This window comes from Pecten maximus, chromosome 8 (assembly GCF_902652985.1).
Source record: "Pecten maximus chromosome 8, xPecMax1.1, whole genome shotgun sequence".
NCBI classification, from domain to species: domain Eukaryota; kingdom Metazoa; phylum Mollusca; class Bivalvia; order Pectinida; family Pectinidae; genus Pecten; species Pecten maximus.
Window position 1 is genome coordinate 27,283,605 of NC_047022.1, and position 17,576 is coordinate 27,301,180.

A 17,576-nucleotide genomic window follows, 5' to 3' on the forward strand; every position below is an offset into this window, starting at 1 on the left:
ATGAAAGCATTTTTGTCATGTGGTCTTGAAAAGGAATAAATTTTACCAGTGAAGATAAAAACAGTGACTCATGCCACTATTGTTGGGAATCACTTTAAAATTCATGAGCAATCATCACAATTTCTTAAACAATCAGTAATTAATGGATTATTGATGGATCATGAGCAGAAAGAGAAATATCTGTAAAAACATTAACCGAAATGGAGGGGGAAATGCTGTTTTTTTAATGCATTTCGAATTAAATTTACCATTGATTTTTGTTCATTTATTAAATTTTGAAGTTTGCTGTAAATCTCAATAACTCTCAAATTTCCATGTTATAGATAACGATTTCCATGATCGATCATAAACAAATCACCGCTTAGTCATAGTCAGAGAGGTTAAAGACTAATCAGTGATTAAACTGATTTAGCATAACAAAACTGCACATAACTAAGGAAATGCCTCTGATATAAATATGTTACTTCATTTGGTCCAGCTGGCTGTTAATACGACGTTAAACAAAATAAACCAAACCAAACCAGCTGGATTATTACCTTGAATGCTGATGGTCAATGCTTCATATTGCGACTGCAGGAATTTGGGATTATACACAACTGTTTGATATCAAACAGATAAGCAGTATTACTTCAAGGTTACACTGTCAGTGTAGCCTTTCCTTGCAATAAGTGATGAAATAAAAAAAAAAAACAGAAAGGGGGAGGGTGTTACTGTTAATGTAGGTGTGGGTTGAAAATAGCAGGTGTGCAAGGACAGCGATAACTTCTTTGAAGAGATATTTTGATAATGTTTTATCCTAATTAAAAAGGCTTGATGCAGTGTTCTTCAGTCAATGGCCACACTACATATGGGTTTCTGCACAGTTAGTCTCTGATAGACCAATATGCCACCAAACTTGTGCAGGAGGGAATCATGTTGCATGTGCTAATCATAAAATCAATGCCATTAAAGCCGGCTCTTGAATGCGTGTAAATCGGGCCAATATGCTAATATTGCTGTGACTTGAATACAAAATGACAGCTATTGACTGATTTTATGGTGTTGGCAGATAAACCTGAGGAAGGAAATGTAGTAAAATATGTTACAGGTACAATTACTTGTATCCCTTTCTGTAGTTTGGGGGAGGAATCTGATGATAATGATAACTAAATTAAGTCTAGGTGCTAAAAGCAGGATATAATTTAAGGTTTGTGACTCGCTATGCCTTGTTGGATGAGTTGTTCAGCTGAAACACGTTCCAAACAAATAATCCTTCACTGGTAAACAAAGAAAGTGTAGAGGAATATTAAATAAGAGGATTTGATAATAAGTCTTTTGAGGAATTTACAGAAGTGAAAATTTGAATAAATGTTCAAAAAAACTCCAGTGTCCATTAAGTTCAACAAGAAACAGCAGAAATTCACAAAAACTGATTCTGTCTTATTATAGAATCAGAAACAACTCAAGTGTTCATAACTTCAACAGGGAACAGCATATACAGTAAAACACGGTTATAACGAATCCGAGGGGACCAACCGAATCAGTTCGTTGTATTGATAGTTCGTGTTACGTGTATTACGAATTTTATTGTTTTTTCCTAAAAATTCGCTGTATGAAAATATCAAAATAAAATTACAAGCAAGTACAAATTAAAAGCGATTCAAAATTACAAGCTAGTACAAATTAAAAGCGATTCAATTTTTTTTAAGTCAGTTATAATTTTCTGCCGAAACTTTTCGTGTGAGGCAAGTGTGTACAAAGTACTAAAAATATCTGACATATCATTTTGGGACTCCAGAAAATGGCTTATCTCGTGTAAATAATCACTCGCCGTAGCACCACTGATTACAGAATGTTCCTCCTCTGTCTCTATTTTCTCCTCGTCTTCACTGTCCAAAACGTTCATAATGTCTTTTACAACACCTGCATCAATACTGACGAAATCGGTCGCGGTGACCTTTACCCCGGAAGTCTCGTTTTCACTAGCTCTCAATCGCTTGATGATAAAGCCATTGTACTGTGTACACACTAATTAGACATCTAAGAATGGATTAACAACTTGACATAAACATCGACAAAACAACTCACTTTATTCAGAGGTCATCGAAAACCTAACTCACCGATTCAATAGCCGTACAAATATATACCCTGAAACATGCCCTCGGGTGCCTATCGATAACACGGTCGTGATCACCAGGGCATGACTCCGACTTCGGAGATGAGTTCGTACTATAGTGTTAAAATAACATGGAATTTCAGCCGACGGGACCGCTAAATTGGTTCGTTATAGACAATATTTTGCTATGTGAAATTCGCAATATAATTACAGAATTACATAGAAGTAAGAGGGAGAATAGCTGGGGAATCGGGATCAGTTCGCAATATCCATAAAATCGCTATAAGCGTGTTCGTACTAAACGTGTTTAACTGTAAATCCACACGTTAATCGTCATTGTACAGCCTTCTGAAACGAGTAACGAGTGCTTGCTTTTCTTTGAACGCTTGAAAGACAGGCGATACTAAGCCAGAACAGGATGTGGAACCAAATTTCCGGATTTCTTTTTTTTCTGGACGCATATAGACAATTTTATTTAATCATTTTTTGCGATAAAATCGGTTGTGCGGCTAGTTTTTTTGGATGCAGGCGGGCCTGAGAAACAATTACTTATTTTTTGATGGCCTTACTGGTATTGTGCACTATTGAAATAAGGATATAGCCACGTGCACACTTGTGAAATATAATATATATAGAAACACTTGTGAATTATGACTTTAGCTGTTAATAGGACGTAAAACAAAATAAACCAAATAAACCAAGAATTATGGATTTGTTTTTATCAAATACTCTGCTTATTTGTGTATGATAACATTATGTAGTATCGTGTATAGAGGGAAGTGTCTAAATGTTGATTAGTGGAAGCATTAATTTTAATTAGTAGTTTTGTGTTATAGATGGAAATGAGGTGTCATATCAGGCACTGGACCAGGGACGTCAGGCCATGGAACACTGCCCACCATGTAAACTAGATGATCCACATATGAAGAAGAGCTGCCTTCACAAGTGGCAGTTTCTACAAGGTGCTGGAAGGATTCCACAGAACTCTCAAGACAGCGTTCGTCTTCTGAAGACCCTCCAGCCCTTACTGCAGGATGCCATACAGAACAGTCGAGTAACAAGGTTGTGGGAACACACTTACAAACTGTCAGGTCCTCTCACCTGGAAAGAGTTTCACCAGCTGGCTGGCAGAGGTATTTACATGATAGTTTGTTACCTTATTATGGATATTCTTTGGAAGGATATGGGAAATCTATTTGCAAACCGTGAAAAATATGTAGGAAGTTATTGTTAGTTTCATGGATCTAGATTACATGGCTTTTGTGTTGCCTACGGTGAATGTCAGGAAGACGGCACATAGGTGTTGCTTTTCCAATGGCGGCAATATCCACAATGTTAAGGTTTTTGCGTTAAGTTCTATTTCTGACAAGCTAGACTAACAAAACCTCAAACACAGGTGTAGCATGGGTAGAAGAGCCTACTACACTAAAAATATTTCATGGATTTCTGCATCTTTGAACCATCCTGTGCCATCTATGATGTGCCCTTGGGGAAAAACACTTTACCCTAATGCTCTGAACAGCATATAACTACCCTAATGCTCTAAACAGCATATAACGAGCCTCCCTAGTCATTGTGTGAGGTAGCCACCAACTACTACAAGGAGGATTCATCCTAATATGACCCTGGCTGTTCACAGGGTAGTAAAACCATCACACACACTTTAAATATAAATATCTTTTATTGCTTTCTAATCATGAATGTTTATTATTTGTATTAAAGGTGCAGATGAGAATTCAGCTCCTCAGCCGATCCCTTCATTCCTTGTTGGTTACGACCGAGACTGGCTCTCTGTCTCACCACATGCTTTGCATTTTTGGGTAAGTGCAGAATTAATGTTTCATGCTTTTTTAGCATATTGCCACTTCAGTAAAAATGTGAAAATAATTTTTCAACATACACAGTGTAATAAATGCAACTTTTTTGGGGGAGTAATAATGAAATTTTCTCATGATATCCTAATAATTTTTAACAATCTTATTAGCCATTACAAAAGACATCAATGAATCATGATCTACCAATAAACTGTCAAAATATATCTGGACCTACTTTAAAAACACTAAAATCCAGATATCCATAAAGACATTGAATTATCTTTCCAAATTATACAGTCCAAATTCATTTTAATCTTGATTAATCTTACTATAGAAATTATAATTGTAATTTCAGGATAAGCAGTTCCTGGAACCCTATGGTAAACCTCGTGATATTGCCTATGTGGTGTTATCTCCGGAAAATGATTATATTGTCAATGCTGTGAAGCTGTTCTTCAAAGAGCTCAGCACTGTGTATGGTATGTCTAAGATGGGAAGGCACTGTCCAGCTTCCAAGGTTCTCCGTGATGGCATTATGAGGGTCGGCAGGAAGGCTGCAGAGACTGTAGTGAATGAGTCTGTGGATGAATGGTTCACACAAATTGGTAAGAACAATTAGTTCAAGTAAAGCAGACTTATTCTGAGCTAAAAATAAAGACTTTATCTATCTTTTAGATTATATTCAAACCACATAGTGGCAGTGTTATGGTATTTAAAACAATTAAATCATGCTTATATTTTCAATTTTGATGCATGAAAAATCTTCTTTTTTCTTTCAGGTTTGCTAATTAGAACCTCTAAAACTTACAAAATCAAATGTTTAAAATCAAATGAAAGATTATTTCATTGTTTAATGATTTATCAAATTGGAGATATTTATACCTTTTTAATCACCATTTATGATGAAATCACTGTTAATGGCAAAAGATCTTAATTTAACTTTTCTTTGTTCAGGAGATTCACCTGTAGCTGAAAAACTGAGACTCTACGCAAAAGTTTGCTTGCATCGTTTATGTAAGTAGTAATGATTTATACATTTAGTATTAATTTAAATAGAAAAAAAAGACTGTTCATATTTTTAGATCAAGTATTAGCTTTACAGTTGAGACTGTTCGTTTCCAAAAATGTTTTTTTTTTATATATATTAAACTAAAAATTTGCATTAGTAGTTTAATTTTGATACCTAAAATACAACTGTGCCCAAATTTTTAGTTGGACAAAGAGATATTCTAGGTATTAATGCTTTCGCTGATATTGTACCATATAGCACCAGTAGTGAAAAACTATATATGCCCAAACTTACTGAATCTTAAACAATACTGGCATAACTACAAAACTATAATTATTGATGAAACGAGAACAAAATATGAGCAAAAATAATAATTTGCATGGAGACCTTTCTTTGAAAAAGTACGAGAATAAGAACAGGTTCTCTGGGAGAGTGTCTTCAGCTTCATCAACAACCTAAAAAATAAGTAACAAATTTTCAATTTCCCTTTTGGAGTCAAATACCGTTTGCTATTCTTAATTTGAATACTATAAGTATATACCCAAACTTGCCTATCTTGAAATTAATATATGTACTTATATAATTTTCAGCACCATATCTGTCACAAAATATGGACATGAAGTCTTTGTTTGAACCAACGACAACACACAGACCTGGCTACAAGACACCAGACTCTTCAGCACCCATCCCTACGCCTGCCTCTTCTGTTCCCAACTTGCAATCAGATCACTCCACATTCAATGTACCTACATCACAGGCAAACTCCTCCGAGGACAAAGGTATATAATGTTATAAACTTGACTGCCATTTACAAATACCAGGAAGATTGGACTAGGTTTGACCTCCCTAGGTCAGCAATAGTTCTGTCAGAGTGTGGGCCTAAGTGGTTTGACACTCCCTACACATGATGGTTTGTTTGGGAAGCTGAGAAACAAACCAGTCTGCTGACATGGTTGTGACCTTTAGCAAGATGCTACCTTAATTGTTTTGGATAGCATGGGAGGGGCCTCCAGTATGTTGGTCAATTGGTTTGTCACCAGCTACTACAAGCATTTCTAAATAACTGCGGCTGTTCACAGGGCGATAGACCCCACAATATATAACACCTCCATGGGTCCTAAAGGGCACCTTCGGTATTGTCAAAGGGACCCCTACACCCATCATTAGAAATCTTGCATTGGGCTTCTGTGTCGTGAAATTGATAACAATCCATCAGCTCTGACTATCCCACTATCCCTATCTACATGTATTTAACATACTGGTGCAACTAATGCTTATGTGATATTGTAAAAATGAAGGGTGTGACACACTTTCCCTCTCTCCCCTTAAGTGTATAGATAAATGGGTATGACTGCATGGGGCATGGTCCATTAAAAATGTTCAGCAAAATTTTGCCTATTCCCAAATACAGTCTTTGAACATAATCAAATAAAAATACTTGGCAGTATATAAATTTGTATTTTGGATTCTTTTTTTCTTCAGAAAATTCCACTCAGGAGAATGGGGAACCACAGAAGGACATGAGTTTTGGTAGACAAGACGATGAAGACGAAAACACAAACTGTCCAGCATTGGTCATTTACATTGTCAATCCCTTCACCTATGGCCATGAGTGGGATAGCAGTCTTGACAGGCTTGTCCACACAGGGCTTCTCAAATGTTATCAGGCCCTTGTCAAAACACTACCTCCTCAACTACAACAGAATATTAATCTACAGGTAGGTGGAGTCTATCAGAAATAATGCCATTTCATTTGGCATTATACTTCATCGAGTTCATGTATCATAATAAATCCACGGCAATGACATAAGAGATATCTATCCTGTGGCTTTTTAGGTCACCTATTCTAATCGCCTTTTATCTGTCGTCTGTCGTCCATCTGTAAACAATTTACATGTTCAACTTCTTCTCCAAAACCGCTGAACCAAATTCAATGGAATTTGGGAGGACGCTTCTAGGGCTAAAGGTCAACCAAAATTGTGAATTATATGGTCCCCAACCCCCAGGGACCTGAGGGGCGGGGCCAAAAAGGGTCAAATTGACTAAAACTTATCTTCTTCTCTACTCTCAGATATGGTGGAATCAAACACTCTTTCATACATGGAAGGGTCTTAAGGTGCTTTACCAAAATTGTGAATTTCATGACCCTGGGGTCTCAGGTTTGCCTCTGGAGAGGGGGTAAACTTTACTATAGTTTGTATAGGGAAATCACATTTTTGACTATGATTTGTTGGATTTCCATTGGAATTCATTCTAATTTGGTTAACATTATCAGCTTGTGATGGCAGTTTGATGGTATGCACATGTTGGCCCTGACTGACCCCCAGGGGCTGATGGGCAGGGCTAAAAAGGGTCAAATTGACTAAAAATTTTAAAATCTTCTCTACTCTCAGATATGGTGGAATCAAACACTCTTCATAGATGGAAGGGTCTTAAGGTGCTTTACCAAAATTGTGAATTTCATGACCCTGGAGTATCACATTTTTGACTGATTTGTTGGATTTCTATTGGAATTCATTCTAATTTTGTTAACATTATCAGCTTGGGATGGCAGTCTGATGGTATGCACATGTTGGCCCTGACTGACCCCCAGGGGCTGATTGGCAGGGCCAAAAAAGGGTCAAATTGACTGAAATTTCGAAATCTTCTTCTCATGACCTAAATAAGGTAGAATCAAACACTTTTCATAGCTGGAAGGATCTTAAGGTGCTTTACTCAAATTGTGAATTTCATGACTCTTGGGTCACATGTTTGCCCCTGGGGAGGGGGTAAACTTTACTATAGTTTATATAGGGAAATCACATTTTTGGCTATGATTTGTTGGATTTCTATTGGAATTCATTTTAACTTTGTTAACATTATCACTATGGAATGACATCTTGATGGTATGCACATGTTGGCCCTGCCCGACATCTTGGACTGATGGGTGGGGCCAAAAAGTATTTCAAATATCAGGTGACCGTTAAGGCCCATCGGCCTCTTGTCTGAAAAGTACTTTGTCTGCAGAGCCTACTGTAAGAAAATATTGCATGTAAACATTTACCACATTGTAATAGCTATTTGAATAGTATATTTATTTTTCCTCGCAGATGGTTCCCCTTAAGACAATCCTGGAGAATACTGAAAAAGGTAGTAACACACAGCTGTTGAAGTCCATGTCATTTTCTGTGTTCAATATGTGTGGCTGGAACCTAGTACACACGGTTATGGGCAGGTCCCTTACCGGGTTTGGTCCTGCTGCTGCAGCCGACCGCCTTCTCAAGAAAAAAGAGGTATGTGTAGTTAGCTTATAATGTCATTGTCATTGGCAAAGTGATCAGAACTATGGAAAAAAATATTAATGTGACTAGTTATTTATTAGCATCGTATCTAATATTGAAATAAGCTTGTAATGCCTTGGCTCTTTTCATTCATCAGAGTTGTTTTTTGAGGAAATATACACAACTCATGTGATCTTATTTTGCCTTCTGGTGAGCCTCGGCTATTAAGGCTTTCTAGGTCTATTGATATTCTGTAGGTTTGTCAAGATTTCCATTTTTAGCTTACCGGTTACGAGTAACCGAGAGCTAATGCTATCGCCCTGGCGTCAGCGTCGGTGTCCCACCCCAAAACTTTAAAGTTTTTGGGATCAGTTTTTGGAAAGCTTCTAAGTCCAAAAGTATACAACTCACACCCTTCTAATTTGGTTTATACATTCATTAGAGGTCTAGGAGTAATGTTATGGCAAAATCATGCGGGGAAAAAATTTGTGATTTTTTTCGCATTTTACCATTTTGTGAACTTAACTTTTTTAGCACCAAAATCCACTTTTAAAGTTTTTGGGGTAATTCCAAAATTATGCTCTCACACCCTTCTAATTTGGTTTATGCATTCATTAGATGTCCAGGAGTGATGTTATATCAAAACCATGCAAAAAAAAATTATTTTTTTTTTGGCATTTTACCATTTAGTGGACTTATTTTTTGACACAAAAAGCCTCTTTAATGATTTTTGGGTTAAGTTTTGGAAAGCTTGTAAGTCCACACCCTTCTTATTTAGTTTATACATCCATTAGAGGTCTAGGAGCGAGATTATGTGACGTACAATTTCAAAATGACATGCTTATACATACATAAAAAATGAATGCATAGTGTGATTGCTGCCGTCGGTTAGCTTTCGCAATCATTGATTGCACTTGTTTAGATATCGGGACACATATAAACTTAGTGGATTATCTCCCTTTACCCCTGGTTCTACAGTGTTTACTTGTATGCTCGGAAGGACAAGAAGTACATGCATGATTACAGAAACCAAAATATGTAATGCTATGTACATTGTAATCAGTTGTGATAAAATAAAGTAAAGTTTTATTTTGTAAATCATGACAGAGTAACTAAGCATTTTGTAGTCAAAGTAGTCCATACTTAAAAAACAATATAAAATGTGTATGTTTTTTATATATAGTGGACAATGGGTAAAAACGTTTTATACAAAGGATAATAGCCCATTTAAAGTAAAGAAAATAACTAAAAAATATGTAAATTATGAAAATTTTTAGAGTTGGTTGATAACATGTTTGTTATCATTTTCAGGTTGAAAAGAACCGTTTGTACAGTCCTCCATTTATTCTGGCCCCCACCAAGGACAAGCAGGCCATACTAGCTGAGTCAACATGTGGGGAGAAGATTGAGAAGAGTAATGTCCTGTTCTGTGTGTACTGTCTGTCGGAGGACCAGCGCTGGCTGCTGGGCGTCTGTACTGACGAATGTGGTGAACTCATGGAGACTTGTACAATTAACATCGAAATTCCTAATAGGTATGTCTTATACTGGTCATCCATTGTCAATGTGAGCAAAGCTTAGCATTAAATAAATACCAAATGTGTGTGACCACATTTTCTTAATCGTCTTGGTAGCATATCAAAATATGAAACAGGTGTGCATTTTGGCAGTCAGTCAACTCCTATATCGTATTGATGTAGCATGATATTTGACTCTTTAAATAGCTGCAGATGCAGATACTTCTTCTACATCAACAAATTATCTGTAATATTGAACTAGAAAGTCAATGACAACTCTATAATACTATGCAAGTATTTGACCACATGCTGAAAGTGTAATGCAGTATAGCAGCTTTTGTGGTCTTACCCATTGTAACATCACAAGGAACCATGTGATGATGCAAAGCAAAAATAGTGTTCTCACAGTTAAAAGTACTTCTGGTTGAATGCCTACAGAATGTTAGTTGTCTAATTTTGTGACTTGTAGAAAAAAAGCTCCCTTTGTAATTCATGTGATACCAACAGTAACGAGTAATGACAATATAAGATTTTCTGTCTTTATTATTCTTCCCTTCCTCAGAAATATTCCCCTGAACACTTGTGACATGTTTTATATTTAAAGAGATTTATCGGCTACATCTTTTGATATATATGTGGTGTGTTTTATTTACAGAAATAGACGTCGGAAAGCATCTGCAAGGAAGATAGGTCTGAAGAAATACTGGGACTTCATACTTGGAGTTGTATCAGTTGTGGCTAGCCCTTGTCGTCTGGTTATAAGTCGATTTGGGCGGATTGGTCATGGAGAAATGAAAGGTATGTGTATCCAATGTATAGCTTTCTGCCAAAAAACTGTTAGGAGTCTTATCTACTTCAATAGAAAGGGTATACATGTATAAGGGTTCAAAATGAAAAACAGTAAAGAGTGTTTCATGTTTAGTAATTAAAATTAATTATGCTCAACAGGGGATTTACTTTTTAAATTAACAAATTCAATATAAAGGTTTTTAACTAAGACTTTATTGACTAATCAGAATAGGCATGTGTAATTTTTGGTCTTTTATGTAGAAGTCCTAATGTTCACTGTACTTGTTTATTGAAACATTAATTGTCTGTACTTAGGTTGGTCTGGCCTCCTGAGCAAGAAAAACATTATGAGGGTAAGCAAGCAGGTGAAGGAATCTTGTGTGCAGTGTTCCCTTCTCAGTAGTACAGACGTACCTGGAGTAGTTAGCGCCTGTCTTGTCTCCCTTGAAGCTCAACCCTCCTTCCATATCATGGCTGACGCTGTTAAACTGGAGGAAAAGATGTCTTCTAAGTGTCCTCTACAGACTCCACGCGACACCTCTGTCACTCACATACTCGTCTTCCCAACCTCGGCTAAAGCTCAGGTACTAAGACTAATGCCAAGTTCAAATTTGAATGAAATCCATGCGTAATAAACGTTTAAAGCATGCTGTGCACTGATTGCTTGACATTTTCTGCACAACCCTTAATTAGATATAGCAAGATACCTTTGAAACAATAAATTTTTATAGCATACAAAATGCCTAGTTCAATTTTCAGTGTAACAATACGCTTTATTTTGTCATTAGTCTTTTAAAGGAAACAATAAAATCTTAATAGGTTGTTTTTAATGATAAAAAGGACAAAAGATGAAGAAAACAGGGTGTGCACATATGCCTGTAAGAAAACCTTTCCTGTCTAATGAGTTGATTATTTTGCAGGCTAATTCCAGTGCGAGTGAGCCTTCAGGAGGAATGGACATTGTCAATCATAATTTAATGGAGGATAACATCCTTGAGTGTTTAGAAACAGATTTCAATGCTGACACAGACGAGGACTTGTCCTTCCTCAACTTGTTTGAATCACTGAAAAGTGACCCCCTCCCTAACATCCCTGGATCTCCAACTGGAATGGACACTGGTCATCACCCTTCAATTGGCATGAACGACCACTCATCTGTAAGTTGTACAAAATAAGTATGAACATGCTTTTTCTTTTCATTGGCTAAGTTAGTACAGCATCGGACAATACTATGCTCAGATGACGTTTGAGGTTTAATCTTTACACAGGACATTTTGTTTCTCAGGAAGCTGAGATGAAGAACCATCCTGTTTTGTCATGATTGTATCCTTGGGCAAACATTTTACCTGAATTGGTCTGAATAGCATGTAACACATCTTCCTAATGTTGTTAAGTGAGGAAGCCACCAACTATTACAAGGGAACCTGCAAATTAACTTGGAGATAAACCAAGCAACCAACCTTTAGCTCATCCTCCAGTGTTAGAAGAATTTTATCAGTGGTAGGGGCTCAACTTGCAAAGTTGAGATTTTTGACGGTGGTAGTGAAAATAATAGTATCTACCAGGAAAATACAGGATATTTGAAATTTATCAGGCTCACACTTGCAACTGTGGAGAAGGATATTCTGTTTGTTAGTCTTGCTTGTTTTCTGGACTTATATACCTCTGTAAACAGCCAGGGTCATTTTGAGGTGAGCTTTCATTGTAGTAGTTGGTGACTACTACACTGAACAACATACAGGAGGCCCGGCCCATCACATCACATCCAGAGCAAGTAGGCTTAAGTGTCTTGCCCAAGGACACAAAGACAACAGCACAGAACAACCTGTTTTTCAGCTTAAAGAGAAACACAAACCAAGCTTGATAGTTGAGTCTTTTTGTTATTGTAGATGGATGTATTAAATAGATTGTACATCCCATCTTTAAGAAAACAATTTGAAAATTTCCATGAGGAGAATTTCAATGTCATGTTATAGTTTAAGAAATATCAATTTGATTTGAACAGATTGGACAGAATATGTCTGGATCGGATCCCCAGGATGAGCCTACAAACCTCCTACAGCAGCCCTTGGCTATGGGGTACTACTTATCCACAGCACGTCATGGTCCACTCCCACGCTGGTTCTGGTCATCTGCTCCTGAGAATGAAAACCACACCCTCTCCTGCTTCAAGGCAAGTCAATCAAACTTTAAATATATCTTTAGGTTTGGTTCATTATTACTGTTGCACTTAAATGCTATGTAAGTTAAAAACAAAACTTGTTTACTTTGAGGCTATTGTCAAACATCTTCTGTCTACTTAATCGCTCTTGTTGATCTGGGTGAGGGTGGTCTTTATGGGAGGAAGGTGAAAGGCTAGAGCTACTCCCTTTAATGCCCTACAATGGATAATTAAAATTAACCTTAAATTATACAGTGGCCTATGGAAGTAAGCCTTAATTGTTTATCTGAATAATAAGATATTGGGGATTACGTCTTTACTGGTTTGATTCCTTGATGAGTCTGAAAGCTCTGCATCTTATTTATTAAATCAAAAAAAAGGGGGGGGGGGGGGGGGGAGTAGAGCCAACGCCGGTCATCAAGGTAAGTAAGATCCAATAGTAGTGGGTTCGCTGAGAAACTCTCATTCCTGATGTCTTTGTTATTTATTAAATGTTGCAATATTTTTACAGGCTGCACTCCATGTACATAATTCACAAAAACATGACGACTTCATGCAGTCAACACAGAATAGGAATTCTCATCCATTGGACTCTGGCCTTACTTGTGATGTGCTGAGGTGAGTTTGCGGTGATGTGTAAATCAACACCAACCTCATACTGTGTGTTGGCAAATTAAGACCTGTCAAGTAGTCACATGGTGATAACGATTCAAGTTTGCTATGAACCCATATTGGAACCAGGAAATCAAATTGTCCCCGTGTTACTATAAAAAGGCAGAGCCAGAAAATGGTGAAATATTTGTACTTTTATAATGGTGAAATATTTTGTTATGATTATTGTGATAGGCTTATTAATGCAATACTGTTCTGTTTTAGGTATGTTTTGGAGAACTTCAACTCGTTGTCATGGTTAACGTATGATGTGGTGGAGAATGATCGTCAGTCCTGTCTGCCCATACACTTTGTAGTGTTGCTACAGATGTACCATGCATTGAATGCATTTGTGTGATAGAAATTCTGAAAACTAAACGGACAGATGAGGCAGAGTGGAAAAGATAACACATGAACAAGTTATGTGTGGTGCTATAGGTGAGAGCAACAGCTCCGATGCCTGTTAGGTTTGTGAGCTACAAAGAATTCAAAAGAATGCATCTGTCTCAAAAAATCAGATAATGGACTGATCAACAGATAAGAATAAAAGATGTGATACTGTTGAAAGTTGTGTGAGTTCACAAAGGACAGACAGGAGCGACAGAAGTGGTGCTATATGCATTTGTCTTGAGATGGAACTAGTAGAATACAGGACGATTAGACCTATGTTCTTACCGGTACGAGTGGTGCTACTGACAGAAATCATTCATGGACTACAGGGAGGGATAATAAAGATGTCCACAAAGCATTGTTAACAGTAGTGGTGCAGTTAACGGCTGGTGTCCTGGAGAGAAAAAAAGGTTGTGGTGCTACTTCGAGATGAGTAGTACAGGACAGACATTTAAATTATACATAGATGTGCTATAAAGTATGTACTATGTCAACAAGCGCAAAATACAAAAGGAGGTAAATATTGGATAGGGTCTAACCATAGTATAAGAATCTCTGTACAGGATCAGATGGACTATTGATCTCGTTTCTTTTTACACTGTACAAGCATTGTGTTTGAGAGAAATCTATAGGTGATATGCATGTTAATGTCAGATTATGTGTCAAGTCATGAATGTATCCCACTAAAATCTGTCTGTTGGCAAAATATTCTAAATGAAATGAATGGAAAACCTCAGGGAGGAAATTATTAGTTTAAATTTATTGAGTATTTGTTAATATTATGAACAGAAAACTGGCAATATAAAGCCAGAAACAAAATGGATTAATTTATTTGTTAGAGCTTGCTTGTTTTCTTTGACCTAGATGTGTGACATTTTGTATTCACAAATTATAATGAAACAACACCCAACCCCTCTATTTATTTTTGATGAAGATCAAAGTGGATTTCAATATGTGATAGAAAACTGACTTGCTGTGTTATTTAAGTTAAATATTATTGCTACAGTCAAACTACAAAACATGAAAAGGGTATTTAAGAAATCTTTTTCTGTCTGATTTTTTTTTTAGATGGTAGGATATACTGGATCATAGAAAGAATACTCCATGTTATATCCCATTATGTCCCTGCATCTCGGCCCCATTTCCCATGCCTTATATTATCCTGCATGTAGAAGTGTCAAGTCATCTGGACTCAATGGTGAAATGTCTATTTATCCTTACTTAACTATGGTACATTCTTGTTGAAATGCAAAAGAAAATGATATGGATAAAAACAATGATATTTATAAGTCGCAATAACACAAAGGCTGCTAATCCAATCTCATTCGAACATGATACAAGTTTGTGTTGCACCAAATAAACAACAGTTATTTGATACAAATGTTGGAATATGTTGTCAAGAGGCAGAAAATTCAATAAGAGGCAGCTGCAGGTGATTTGTTACCTGTTCGAATTGTAGCTACTACATATACTTGCTTGGTTAATAGTATATCCAAACAGCTGCTTCAAGTATATCAAACACTACTTGTTGACATTTAGTGAATTGAAATCTCGTTAAGAATCAGCCTTTGAAATCATGGTTAACTTTGTCAAAATTTTGACAAGTTCATGGGTCAAAATTCTAATTTGTGATATATGTGTTTCCATCACTATTTCTTATTTAAGTAAAGCATCATGCAATTGTCAGGTATATATATATGTACCATAAGACAAAACTGAAAAAAAGTGGGGGGGGGGGGGGGAGCAAATTTCTAAACTCTCTTGAAGCAAATTACTAAACTCTCTTGAAGTAATGTTGTATGTTTACATACATGGATTTAGACACATGTACATAAAAAAGATGGATCTGTTATAATGATGAGGACCGTAGTATTCCGATGGCACGTGAGGGATTTTGTGTAGTTTCCGATGCCACAGCACAATTAAATCAGCTAAAACAGTTTGATTGCATCTTTGCTTTTAATGCATTAAGTACCATGCATATTCTTATTCAGTTGATGAACAAGTTATCAGCATGCTTTTTCCCAAGGGATATTGATTAGGACCATCTCAAATCTCTAAGATCTAAATGCTCAAAAAGTAGCCAACCATAATATTATTTTGTGCAATCTCATAATACAGTCACCCTGGCACAATACTCTGGCAATTTGTATTAAAAGTTTTGAAGAATTTAGTGTTTTGTTTGCCAGTGCTATTAAACCTGACAGTGTAAATTATTTTATATCAATGAAATGATTGTGTAATGAAAATTTGTTAACTGTTGATACGTTTATATACATAAATTTTTATACATGAATGTAAAGTGCTGAAAGCTAAGCTTTAGGATGATAATACCGCTGATGCAATATGGCATCTAAAAACCAGTTTCTGGTTTCCAGAACGTCATATGTCGATGAATAAGCATGTTAAAATCATTCCTGTGGTTCAAGATAACAAAGAGGCACAGAAAGGGTGACTTATGACCTTGAGTTTTTGTTTTTCATGATAACCTGAAATTGCTGTCTCAATTCATAGCAATATCGATATCGATCCTTTGCTTCAGATTCCTGTTGAAATGCTATTGCTGAATTGCCATTGATGAAAGTCAGTTGTTTGTTATCTATTGTTTGAAGATATTTAGTATAAATTATTCAACATTCCATTAGATTTTACAGCTATACCAAACAAAACCACATAGATTATATATCAGACAGTTAGAAAATCTACATAATAGATATACTTAGCTGCTAGCTGATGCTTATGTAACACTTGTAACATAGTACTCAAAGTACAGAGATTAACCATACCAAGGACAGGTAATCCCTTACATAAGAGTGAAGTATGTTAGAACTATAAAGGAAAATAGAATCTAGTCACAATTTCTACGGACAGATATTAGATTGGCAAGTGTTTGCGGAATTAGACATTTAACTACAGTATTTTTTTGTAGTACATTGTAGTACCGAGGACCCCTTCACAATGTTACTAGTCGGATGTTGGCTGAAGGTAATATCCTCAGTACTATATATTTAATGGCTATACATAGGTGGCATCAAAACTTTATAATGCAATGAAATTCAGAAAATATTATTTTGACAATCATGATCAGCACTGAATATTTATCTACAGGCATAACAAAAATCTCCGTGATTCATATTCACAAGCAGTGATAGAGTAAGGCCATTCAAAAGCAGGGTCCAAAGATAGCAATTAATTTGGTTGCACATTAGGGTGAGAAGAAAACTAAATTGATTTATGTCTCTGAACATTTTCCTCTTATTTTGATACAAAAACATGGTTAACACAGTCATTGACTAGGACTGGTCTATGTTGATGTCAAACCATAGTTAACAATTAACATCAATATAGATGTGCTTACTTGAGAAAGAAAACTGACATAATCATCTGGATGAGATACAAATGATCATCTCTACTAGTCTGTACTATATATAGATACAGTAAATATATACAGATCAACATTTTGATAGTATATTTACTACAACAAATTTATAATCAGTAATTTTTTTCATATACAGTGCAACTTCCGAAAACCGAACCTTCTAAAAACGAATACCGAACGAATTGTCATCGTACGGAATTGGTCCTTCTTTATTATAGTATTAAAAAACTTTCAAATACTGATCCCTCTGAATTCCGAACACCAGACTGATTTTGTGTCCGGTTCCTGTTAAAATATACCAAAAATTACTTCTGAAAACCAGCCTTACCTGAGCGATTATGACATGAGGTCAGGCCAGTCAACCGTGAAACAACAACTGTGACGGGTATTGTGTGAAGCCTTATTGTCTCGGGACCTATGTATACATGTAGGTTATTTGTACAGGTATCCAATATATACCCCAAGGAGGCATTATGACGTTAGGCCTAGTGTATAATCAACATGACAATTA

At 36.3% G+C, this 17,576-nt stretch overlaps 1 protein-coding gene across 1 annotated transcript in view; it reads left to right on the forward strand.

Annotated features, from left to right (window-relative positions):
• Positions 1-16,800, forward strand: part of LOC117333035 (mediator of RNA polymerase II transcription subunit 13-like) — a 31,576-nt gene extending 14,776 nt beyond the window's left edge. The window contains 14 exon segments of the mRNA XM_033892151.1: positions 2,932-3,228; positions 3,818-3,915; positions 4,265-4,514; positions 4,864-4,923; positions 5,509-5,697; positions 6,401-6,636; positions 8,008-8,190; positions 9,490-9,713; positions 10,351-10,493; positions 10,800-11,068; positions 11,405-11,641; positions 12,490-12,657; positions 13,157-13,263; positions 13,522-16,800. Of these exon segments, the coding sequence (XP_033748042.1) occupies positions 2,932-3,228; positions 3,818-3,915; positions 4,265-4,514; positions 4,864-4,923; positions 5,509-5,697; positions 6,401-6,636; positions 8,008-8,190; positions 9,490-9,713; positions 10,351-10,493; positions 10,800-11,068; positions 11,405-11,641; positions 12,490-12,657; positions 13,157-13,263; positions 13,522-13,654 (2,594 nt within the window). The 3' untranslated portion in view covers positions 13,655-16,800.
• Positions 16,801-17,576: the final 776 nt, after the last annotated feature.